Source organism: Labeo rohita, chromosome 6 (assembly GCF_022985175.1).
Source record: "Labeo rohita strain BAU-BD-2019 chromosome 6, IGBB_LRoh.1.0, whole genome shotgun sequence".
Classification (NCBI taxonomy): Eukaryota; Metazoa; Chordata; class Actinopteri; order Cypriniformes; family Cyprinidae; genus Labeo; species Labeo rohita.
Window position 1 is genome coordinate 20,835,441 of NC_066874.1, and position 12,317 is coordinate 20,847,757.

At 35.0% G+C, this 12,317-nt stretch overlaps 1 protein-coding gene across 2 annotated transcripts in view; it reads left to right on the plus strand.

The window, feature by feature from the left end:
* Positions 1–719: 719 nt before the first annotated feature.
* Positions 720–12,317, plus strand: part of ghrhrb (growth hormone releasing hormone receptor b) — a 33,708-nt gene continuing 22,110 nt past the window's right edge. Inside the window, exons 1-3 of one of the 2 annotated variants that reach the window (XM_051112009.1) lie at positions 720–910; positions 975–1,044; positions 7,063–7,168. In XM_051112009.1, coding sequence (XP_050967966.1) covers positions 7,105–7,168 — 64 coding nt within the window. In that variant the 5' untranslated portion in view covers positions 720–910; positions 975–1,044; positions 7,063–7,104. Of the gene's footprint in view, positions 1,045–7,062; positions 7,169–12,317 lie in introns of both variants that reach the window. The other variant, XM_051112008.1, reaches the window with a different exon arrangement.

Genomic DNA, 12,317 nt, shown 5'->3' on the forward strand with positions numbered 1-12,317 from the left:
GTTTTAATACTTTTTGCTCATTTTGCTGCTTGATATTACAAATTAGTGTGTGTTACCATATTATTTTAATGTAATGTCTTAATTGTAAACACACTAGTTTGAATTTTACCGTTTACTGCACGTTAGTCTTCTCTTATATCCCTATAGCGGCTAATGAACCGGAAGTCTCGCCCATAGGCTTACTCCTGCGTCGAAGAATTATATACATACATACATATATATATATATATATATATACATACGATGGTAAGGAGAAATGATTGACAGATTTAAGTATTAAGAAATGGGTGACTGTTGATTGTTTCTCCACCGTTTATGTAGTCATAAATCCTCAAAACAAATAGTTAACGTTTATTTCAGAGATGTAGGCTAATCACTTAAAATGTTTAGCATCAACAGCCTAAATGATAGGTGGGTATGAGCTGGAAAATCATTAGTAAATTGCAAAATTAATTATATTTAATAACATAAACAATAATAGTCAGTTTACTTCAGGAGTTCGTGAATTTAACTGTAAGCCTCTACGCTTGGCTCCCCATTCTCTCGCGACCGGTTTGGCTGTTTTGTTTGTTTTCCCTCGAACAGTTTTCACAGTGGAGTGACTGGAAATCAGAGTTTATCTAATGAGTGAAGTCACCGGCATTTTGTGCGTAAAGGGGAGGCGCACCGTGCCTTCTTTTCTCCACGCGCGCCACTCTCCTGCCCAGTGTGTGCTGGAAACTCACAGCGACAGGTTGTTTACGGTCTGTTATGAGGAAGAGACACGTGATTCAATTACAAATATTACGAGCTTCACAAGACATTATGTAGGACTGAGCATTTGTGCCGAACGGCAGCGAGCAGTATGGTTGGAGACATCGAGACTTCTGGAAAACATCCAGAGATCTAACAGAACCTCCTGCGTTATTTGGTTAGACACTAACAAACTTCATTCTTTCCTGTTATACCGGGGTCTTAATTATGTTTCTCTTCAGAACTTGGTCACCTGTAAGACTGGTCACCGTTTTACTGAGTTTGGGGATTCACCAGAGCACCTGGAAAGCAGTAAGTTATCTATGTGAGATCCTTTGCTTTTAACATTTATAGAAAGTATTGTAATATTTTATTAAAACACTGCGTACAGTTAAATGCTTTTATAAACGTTCATGTATACATGCTTTTATTTTTAGTTGTTTTTGATGTTATTGTTGTAGTAACAAAATCGTGTTTTTTTCTGTGTTTAGTTTCATTATTTTGATTTAAATTATTTAAGTCTTTGCAATTTGATCATATGCATTGTAGCTAGTGGTTTCTGATGAGGGGTGTAGGATAGACATTGAAAGTGTTTTATTATGTCCCTGACATAAAAATTTTAGGCTAGTTGTATAACATATACTATATATATATATATATATTTTTTTTTTTAATTAACCTTATTGTGGGTTCAATTATTCATGTATAGGGTGTATTGTTACAATATAAGTAGGCAGCATTATCACTATTTCTATTCACTATTTGTGTAACAAATTCATTTTTAAAAGTACAAATATCTATAATGAATATGAAATCATAAGAATATGTAATCATAGTGCTGCATACATAAATTAACAAATACTGTTTTAAATTGGGTGTAGCATGACAAACCAAAGGAATATATTGACTTCCTAAAGTATTTAATGGTAAATATTAGCATTTGCTTCCAGAATCAAGTAAGATTTCTTTGAGAGATATTTGCATATTTATTTTAGAAAGCATGGTGCTGCAACCACTGATGTAGACAAAGTATGGTGTATTCTCTTTGAATGACATATCACACAAGTTAAAAGTGTTTTATAATGTCCCTGACATCAGTGTATTAATATTTTCCTCCAGATTCAGGTGAGGTTTTCTTAAGAGAGATTTACATATTTATTTTAAAAGGCATCGCACTGCGCCACCGACTTAGAAAATGTATAGTGCATCCTGTTTGAGTGGCACATTGTGGAAGTTAAATGTGTTCGTTGCACTGCCTCCAGTTTTAGGTGAGATGTTTTTGAGAGAGAATAAATATAAATAGATACCCACAAAAAATGCAGGCATCATACTGCGCTACTGATGTAAATGAAGTATATTCCGTGCTGTTTGATTGCCACTGTATCCTCTAGGGATCAGTCCAGTGCTATATTTAATGTGCTGATGTGCCACAGATGTTGATTTGATTAGCGGTACTGACCTGAGATCCCGGCCTCCTTTTAATGATGTTTTGATGATCATTTCCAGTACAGGAACACTGTCATGTTTTAACCGGAGTGGCAAAATTAGCTTCCTGTAGTGAAAATTAAGCGTGCAATTAATGTGACTAACTGGCCTCCAAAACAACACTATCCAGGTTTACCAAACCTTTTTGTTAAGCGAATGTAAAGGTGGATCATCATCATTTTAATTTCTGAGGAGCACAGGCTCCACAAGAAGATTACAAATCAATGTTGTAATTAAATGTAGTTGTTGTTTGGTACTCCCTCTAATGATACAGCTTTCCTTTCCTGAATGGAGGGTAATTTCCTATAATAATGATTCCATGTGTTCATGCGCCTCGTCCTCAGGGCCACTGGATGCTATCTGACTAATAACAGGATCCTTATCAGTCAGTTATTTTTCTTCTTTATTTGTCCTTTCAACATGTTTAACTTTTCTGTTCCGGTCGCCAGAGCATTTCAGATGTTGCATTGCAGAGGTTAGAGAGATTCAGAACAACAGGTGTCTATTTACTTATCTGTTTGAGATATTTAGATATGTGGCCATAAAGGGATTTTTCATACACTGCTGTATCATTTTTGGGCCAATGATACATTTTATAGTGAAAAAAATGTGGGGAGACCATATGGAAGTGGCCTTGAACACCCTTTATCAGCAGATGTGCCGTAATTAGTTTTGCTGAGATAGGAGACTTGACCTTTTGGGGACCTTAAGTGGCACATGGGAGCAGTCAAATCCTGTGGATAGTTTAATTGAAACCAAGTGCTTTATTGCCTAGGTATGTCACCAGTGCTGGCAGGATACAACTGGTTTGTTTTTTTCTCTGCACTTCTCTTATCTTTCACCCATCCTGGGGATTCTGAGTGCGACTCTGCTTTTTGTGGCTCAGATGGAATTTGTTGGTGTGACGCATCAAGGTCTTTCCTCGTCACTATTCTCCTCACAGTTTCTATATATCCAAGCTGAGCCTTGGCCTTGGCTTGAGGAAATGCTGGGGAGATTTGTAGTATCTGGTTGGGTTTAATCGGCTGATTACATGTAACGTAAGTAAGAAAATAGGTTATTATGCATTCAGCTGCGTAACATTTTTAAATAAACCCAGCAGTTTGTCTTGCCAAATTTTCCCTGTAAATCTCCATGAATCTTTTGAATATTCACACTTTATAGACACACAAATGCAAACTTGAAGATGTGTATTTGTTTTTCAGACCAATGCTTAACTGCAAATTTATACAAGCAGTCTCATTTTAAAATAAGTTTTAGAAGAGAATTTGCTAAATACAGTGGCATGCAAAAATTTGGAGACCCCTTGCAGAATCTGTGAAAATGTGGATAATTTTAACAAAATAAGAGAGATCATACAAAATGCATGTTATTTTTTTATTTAGTACTGTAGTACAAACACAACTATTAAACAAGGTTCAAACATTCACTGATGCTCCAGAAGCAAACACAATGCATTAAGATTTTGAATTTGGAGATCAAGGTAAATTGTACTTATTTGTCATATGTTGCTTCTGAAGGGCAGTACTAAAAAAAAATAAGAAACAAATAAGAAAATTTGGAAATCTGTTCAAAAGTTTTCACCCCCCGGCTCTTAATGCATTGTGTTTCCTTCTGGAGGATCAGTGAATGTTTGAACCTAGTGGTGTTTGAGTCCCTCAATTGTCCTCAGTGTGAAAAGATGGATCTCAAAATCATACAGAAACCACACACAGTATTAAGAACCAAGAGTTCCCAAACTTTTGAAGGGGGTTATTTTAATTATTTTTTTTTTGTCTTGTGGACTATATGTAAACATCTTTTATGTAAAATATCTTACTCAGGACAGTACAAAATAAAAAATAACATGCATTTTGCATGATCTCTCTTATTTTGTTAAAATTATTCACATTTTCAAAGCTTCTGCAAGGGGTTCCCAAACTTTTGCATGCCTCTGTAGTTGTGCCATTATGATGTGTTTCTGTGCAAACCTGTATCTTACTCCTTGACTACAAAAGATCCAGTCTTACCAAGTACTCTTTTTTTTTTAATGAAAATTATATTTTTATAGAATGAAAATGTAAGAAAATAATAATAAAAATTGTGTACAATCAGAATCATTTTCTGGTTTATATCACACCAGGGGTGTGGTTCTCAAAATAAACTATGGTCGCAAGTTCAGTCATTACCAACAGAGTTTATTGGAAATTGCAACTACAGTTAACTAACAATGCTTTTAGGAAATGCACCCCAGTACGTTTCAACCTAGCTATTTTTATCATCTACTACCAAATATGTGCCAAATATTCAGCTCATTTCGGAGTAATCTATTTATTTACCCATGGATAAACTTTTTTGGGGGGTTTATCATTAGCCAAGGAAAAAAACTTTTGGGGTTTATCATTTACTCACCCTCATGTTGGTTGAAACCCTGTGTTATGTCATTCATGAAATGCAAAAGAATCTAAAAATAAGTCCATACTAATGTGTCCGTACTGCATTCCAAGAATTACAAATCCATATGAAAGCTTTGTATAAGTCAGTATTTTTTGAAAATGGTTTCTTTCTGACATAATGTTCAAATCTCATTCACACTCAAAAATTGCCACAAGGCTTGATGTTAATAATGTAAAAAAGTGTCCATAAAAGTGTAAGCCTATTTTAAGTGTACCTTCTAATGACTTTTATGTTGCAGGAGTGGAATGGATTGCTTTTACTCTGATTTTTTTTAATCATTATTGAATTATTTATTATGACAATGTACATTAATCAAAGTTGTATATTTTTGTATTTTATGCATAGGTTAGAGGCTGAAAAACCTATAAAATTGGTAATATTATCATTGCAGTGTTTTGGTGGTGCACAGATATGGATCCATTAAATTGTCAACCAATAACTTTCTTTAAAATATAGTGGATTAACAGCACCCTGTTATTTTATGAATTATTAAAGGGAACCCCGGGAATTAGGCTTAGCTTAATACAATGTATATGATGTCTTTTACTGAAATATCAAATAGAAAACCCATGAAAGAGTTACGTTATTTAAAAAGTCCACATTGTTTTATACATGTTTTGGATATGGAAAGGGGGTACCATTATTTCAGTGACATCAAACGATTGCACTCGCTGTGCTACTGATGCTACCTGTTGCTATTCATTCGATATCCTGTGGCATTTAGTGTCCTTGTGGGGAAAAATCGATTGTAGCCTGTGCCTACGCTTATATCCATCGCCAGATTCGCCACCTTTATGCACTTTCAGTAGTTGTGGTCATCGTATCAGTATTTTATTTTCCGTGTTGTGTTGCGGTAAAAATAGCAACAGGTAGCATCAGGTGCAACCATTTGACACCATCAAAATAATGGTAGTCCAAAATATGTATAAAACTGTGGGTTTTTTAAATAATATAAATCTTTCATGGGTTTTCTACTACATGTTTCAGTAAGATGTACCTTAAGCCAAGTATTAATGCCTGGGGTTCCCTTTAATGTTTGTCTGGTTTATAATATGGGTTTTTCATGTTTGATATTTAAAATCAGTTGTCCGCCCTGAAGATTCATTTTCAGCTTGAGATGTGTGAGACATATTTATGACACAGTGTTTAATTTTGTTGTACAAGTGCACTGCATCTAACCCTGAGAAAACATCCCTAACTCATCCGCATCCTGTCCTCTCTTATCTCACCTGCCAGCAGTCGACAGAGGTCACAGAAACCAACAGTGCAACCATCTGTTCTGGTTTTGAATTTGGAGAGAACACAAGCACTAACAAGCACGCATAGGCAAATAGACAAGCAAACACGCAGACTTTCCTAAACACAAACAGCCATAAAAACATTCACACTAGCGTTCATTGCATCAACGTGTGTTCCGATAACATTCATTTCTGACTATTAGCTCAGTGAAGAGGACGTAAACATGACCTTCACCAATAAATGAATAATAGTCAACATAGCTGGAACGTTTATGCTTGACTTCCATGCTGACGTCATACTATTGATTTGATTTACGCGTAGAGGACGATTAATATGGCACACGGACCCCCAAGGCGTCCCTCTAGAATAAATACAACAATTCACTTTTTTTCTAGTATTGTTATGATTCACCATCTTTGTTTTCCTTTGGAGACACGCAGGTCTGTTTCAGGAACTTCTGAATCTGTTTCTACTGCTCGTTCCACCATAACCTCAGGCTTAATCGGATCATTAGCATTCACCCACCTCTGACTCTCTCATTCCTCTCAGGAATAAGTGGGCGGCCATTACAGGTCTTTTTATGCAGCTAAGAGGTGAAACAGAAGCAACTTTTCCTTTTTATGTTGTCGATGAGACAGCATGCCACACATTTTGTTATACGTTCATTGTCTCTTTATTTCTCTAATACATTTAATTATAGTAAATGATGGCAAGAGAGGCTTAAATTGGTTCAATGGCTGATTCACAGATAATGAGATTTTACAGACTAATTTTGTTGTGAGGCTGGGGTTTATTGACGAGAAGTTTCAGTCGGATAAATATTTAGATCCTTTATATGGAAATACAGGACATTTTGAATCTGTTAACCCCCAAGATAACTATTCACACCCTTTTGTCTTTTTAAAAACCATGTGATCTTTCTTCTGTGGAACACAGATGGAGTTAAATGAATGTTCAAGGTGTTAGCAAGTAATATTTGAAATGTTAACATTTTTCTTGATTTTTTTTCTTCATTTTTCAATTTGACTTAATGGCAAGTGACTGAAATTGCTTTCTAACCAGCTTTCTCTAATGGACTCAGCATGTTTATGCAGATTCTTACTACGTGCTGAATTTTGTACTTTCATTTGCCTCACACTTTTTTTTTTTTTTTTTTTTAATCATCATCAGGTGGAAACAATTCATCCAGCATGTGCTGTGGTGGCTGATCATATGAAAGCTGAAGAGCAATGCATTCACACTCAAAGACAAGAGGCCAGCAACAGCAACATCACTGGTGAGCTCATCTGAACTATTATAATCCTTGCTACTTTACATCTCTTTATGTCTTTAATGTCTACTCATTTGCTGATTGGTAATAGGACATTTTTCAAGATGAATATGATTTTTCAAGATACTCTTCTTAGACTGAGAGTGTTTCTGATTGACTGGTGAGCTGAAAACTAGGCTTGCGGGTTTTAAGCATTACATTTTCCTATATAGGCCAGGTTGGGCTAGGTAATTAAAGGATGCAATCATGTGTAGAGATTTACGAGATTAAAGGCAGTTATTCAAACAGAAGCGGTTCAATTCTGGCTGCTGATGAAGGGTGAGGACCAGTAGAAAGGATCAATACAACTCTTTGCATTGTGCTTTCATTGTCAGCGATCAAAGGATAATGAATCATATTTTAGACATGGTTCTGTGCACTAAAGTTTTAAGATGCATTAAATGTAATATTTGTAGACAGAGGTTAACAGTTTTTCAGGGATATTGATTTTTTTGTCTTTTCATAACAGCCTAGACAACTTTGTAAATTAATTGTAAAGCACTTTATGGAGAAACATACATTTATGTTGTTGTTGTTGTTGTTGTTGTTTTTAATAAAAAAAAAAAAGAAAGAAGAAGAAGATTTTAGGCTCATCAAGGCTGGAATTATTTGATTAAACATCCAGAAAAAACGGTAATTTTGTGCAATATTATTTAGATGTAAAACAACTGTTTTCTATGCAAATATATTTAAAAATTTAATTTATTTCTGTAATGCAAAGCTCATTTTTAAGTATCATTACTCCAGTCTTCATGATGCTTCAGAACTCATTCTGATATGCTGATTTATTATCAGTGTTGAAAACAGTTGTGATGCTTAATATTTTGTTGAAATATTTTGTAATAATTTTTCATGATTCTTTAATAATTAAAAAGTAAAAAAATATACATTATAAAAGCTTTTATTTAAAATAAAAAATATATATATTTTGTACCAATATAAACTTCAATTTTTTTTTTTAAGAAATTAATACTTTTATTCATCAAGGATGTGTTACATTGATCAAAAGTGATGGCAGAGACTTAGAATTGTTAGAAAAGATTTCTGAATAAATTTGAATAAATGCTGTTCTTTTTAACTGTTTAATCATCAAAGATTCCTGAAAAAAGAACTATTATTTTAAACTGTAATAATTTTCACAAAGGTTAACTTTAGTTTAATGGTCTTTGTAGTAAAACAGAAATAAAATATAATGTTAGACATATAAAAATCAATGAAATAAAAAATGTTAGGCAAACAAATAGGTAAGTAGGTAGAAAGGGTAGGTAGACAAACAACAGTATAAATAAATAGGTAAGTAGGTAGAAAAGGTAGGTAGAAAGATAGTAGGAAGGTAGGTAGGTAGAAAAGGTAGGTAGAAAGTCAGAAATAAAACAAAATTCATTTTTTAAAGTAATATTCTCAACAAAGTTCTCCAAATGTTTGGATTTTCAGTTCACATTTGACAACACTTTTAAATTTTTCCCTAAAATTTACTTAGAAGAAATAATTGTTTCTAATTGGAGGACCTTGAAAGGCAGGATCTTTGTATAAAAAATAACCATCTAAAACCCTGTATTAAATTTACCTCTCGATTCATTGTACTTCCCATTGTTGAGCAAAACTGACACAGAATATGTATTCTATTTCTGATCTAAGGCCTTTTCACTACTTTGTTTACATATGAGTTGTTCCATATGAACTCTTGAAGAATTCCCCAGAGTAGTATACTGATTTCCATAAAGTCAATTGTGACCTCTGTACCACCTTTAGTAAGCTAATGCAATTATTTCTATAGACAGGTTTGGACACCCAAATGCTCTCAACACTTAAACACACATCATTGCAGCAGCAAAGCTGAAGCACATGAATATTCATTGCTGTTTAATATTCAGATTTGTTTATTGAATATACACACTGTAAACAGATGGGACACCGCCTTCTTTTATATGTAAATTCAAATCTTTTCAAATTAGGTGCCTTTAAACTCTCAAAGGATTTGAGAATGACACTAACTTATTGGACTAAATCCTGTAACTCCTCATATTAGTTGCATGTTGTATTTGTATGCTTTGTGTAATTGTGTAGACCTCGAGCAAAATTTCATTATCATTAGTCACTGTTGACATTTAAACTATATTTAGGGGAGTTTAAACTCGTACAAGGATTATGAATTACACTGAAAATCGATGCTCCTACATAAGGAATGTCTTTCCGCACAACCACAAACTGTCCATAAAGAGGATCTGTCTTTGTAATGCAGCAAAATTGATATTTCAAAAATCTCAACTGCGTATATTCCAGTTTCTCAAGAGACTCTATTTGGCAGAGTAAGAGGTGACTCAAGCGCTGCCTCATACCAGCAAATAAAAGTGTACAAATAAGAAAGCAGCCTCTGTGGGCATGACGAATTTTGATGAGACAGTTTGATTTCTTAATTTAAGTTAGTGGAGCAAACATCATTTAAAAATGTAGAAACAAGTTTCTTAAAATAATAGACAGTCAATAAGCTGAATTAAGTTTGAAGTAAATGAAATGACATAAGGTTGCTATTTACACCCCTTATAATAACTGATAACTGATAATAGCACCAAATCAGCATATTAGAATGATTATGTAAAACTGAAGACTAGAGTAATGGCTTTGCCATCACAGGAAAAAAGTACCTATACAACTTATACAAAATGTTGTTTTTGTTTATATATTAATTTCTCTAAAATGTATTTTTCATTGATGGCCAGTCATCATATCAGTATATTCCAATTAAGTAAATGATTTAATTATTTAAAGGGGTGCTACTATGCTTTTTCACTTTTTGAACTTTAGTCAGTGTGTGATGTGTATCTTTGGGCATAAAAATGATCTACAAAGTTACAAATCTCAAAGTCCTAGGAGATATTTTGTTTTTAAAAACTTTAAATTTAAAGAACTACAATGAACGTCTCCTTTGGACTACAACGTTTGTTTTCCGCATGCAATGATGTCACAACGCGGTCCATTAGAATATCATTAATGAAATCCCGCCCATGGAAATTCAAATTGTTGGAGGGAGCGTAGTGACGAGGTGGGGGATTAGCCTAACTTTAGTGATGCAGCGCAGAGAACCGCGGCGGGTATAAACACAAGCATTGACTAGAGTGCCCGCTTCAGAGCTGTAACGCACCGCAGACGTGTGCAGTGTGTGGTAAGAGATTTACTCATCATACAGTGTAGATAGCTTCACTTATAACGTGAGTGTTTTTTAAAATGCATAAACTTGCACTAGAATAGGCTAGGCTGATCAGTGATGGTGTTCTTTAATAATGTTAGGCTGCTTTTAGCCTTATGCTGGAGCTGTTTTTGTGTAATGAAACTAAGTATGTAAATAATTAAATACATTAGCACGATAATATCATGCATTGGCGATCTCGCAGACTGACGATAGGACCCAACACTACTGTAGCGTATTATTTACTCACCCTACATGCATCCTAGGTGTATATGACTTCCTTCTTTCAGATGCATGCAATCGGAGTTATATTAAAATTTATCCTGGCACTCCCAAGCTTTAGAATGGCATAGACAGTGTTTCTCCTCAGCAGTCCAAAACAAGTCCAATAATATGCATCCATCCATAATAAAAAGTGCCTCACACAGCTCCGGTAGATTAATAAAGGCCTCCTGTAGTGAATCAATGCGTTTTGGTATGAAAAATATCCATATTTAAAACGTAAGAATCACTTTAATCTAGCTTGCACTAACAGTTGTACGCAGAACTCGCTTCTTTGACAAGGGGCGTGGCAGTACTGAAACACCGTCTAAGCTGTTCTCCAATCGCAACGCAGTGGGACAGCTAACCAATCACAAGACATTTAGTTTTTCAGAAGGTGGGCCTTCATTAAACCCGGAACTAATCGAGCCTTATGTGCCAGGCTGGGAGAAATGAGGACTCTTAAAAGTGTAAAATTGACTTTTTGGATATTTTCCCTGTCTCCTGCCAGACTGTGCATTCTTTGCCGTTTCATCAGCCAATTAGCGTTGTCATGACATAATTTCCTTCAGCTTTAGAGTAATTTATCACATTTATGCCTCAGGTGATTGCCTCAAAGCAAGCTAGCTGGAGAACTGTGCCTGGACTGAGATAAATGAGAATGCTAACGAAGAGCTTTCTCCAGGTATTAGACCTCCCTGGGCTGACATGCCGGTATGGTTTTTTGTTTCCATCTTGACTGAGTTTGTAGAGCATTGGCGAGTGTGGTTCAGACATACGGAGAGCTTTTTAGAAGTCAGTATATCAGAATCGGTGCAGGTGGAAGTGCTGCCCCTGAGCTCTTAATTGAAACCCACGTATCTCAGCTTGTTGCTCCACATAGACTTTAATTAACACTGATCTTACGGAGGGGAGGAGGGCAGGCGCCATGTGCCTCTTTTGATGTATTACAGAGCGGCGTGGGCTTGACACCAAGTTAGAGAGGAAAAAGGCAGGGCAGGACACAGTAGCCACTTCTTAACGGTCAGCCAATCAGGTGGGCGTTCAATACAACATGTTCCCTTGCATGTAATTACTGTCTATTAAAAGAATAATAGGAATAATAAAAATAACTAGTTGGTTAAACCATGAAAATGTTGAGAAACTGATTGAGAGAGAACCTGTTAAGAGAGGAAAAAGTAAAAGAAAAGGAAAAAAGTAAACGTGCAAAGAAGGTCAAGTGCCCTTTACAAAAATGGTAAAACAGTGATGTAGGACATTTTTGAAGTTGGAGGAAAAAATGAGATGGGAGATTTTCAACCTACCCTAACTGTACTGAATCAGAGTACCATGTGCATCGCAGAGCTAGACAAGACAAGCATTTGTGGTTAAAAAGTATATATATATTGTTGATTGATGTGTTTTTCAGTGCCGATGCTGATTATTACAGATCAAGTAGACCATTAACCAATATTTTGAACTGATATATGTCTGTGGTAAAAATTAACAGCAAAATTAAGAGCAAAAAGGGCTTTGACAAAAAACTTTTGGTAAATGCTTTTAAGTTATTTAATTGGCAAATCGTTTTGAAAATGAACGATACCAATAACCATAAAAATGCTTAATATCTGCACTGATAATCAGTTGACCCCTAAGATTAAGCAATAAAAAAAATCACTAATTATCACA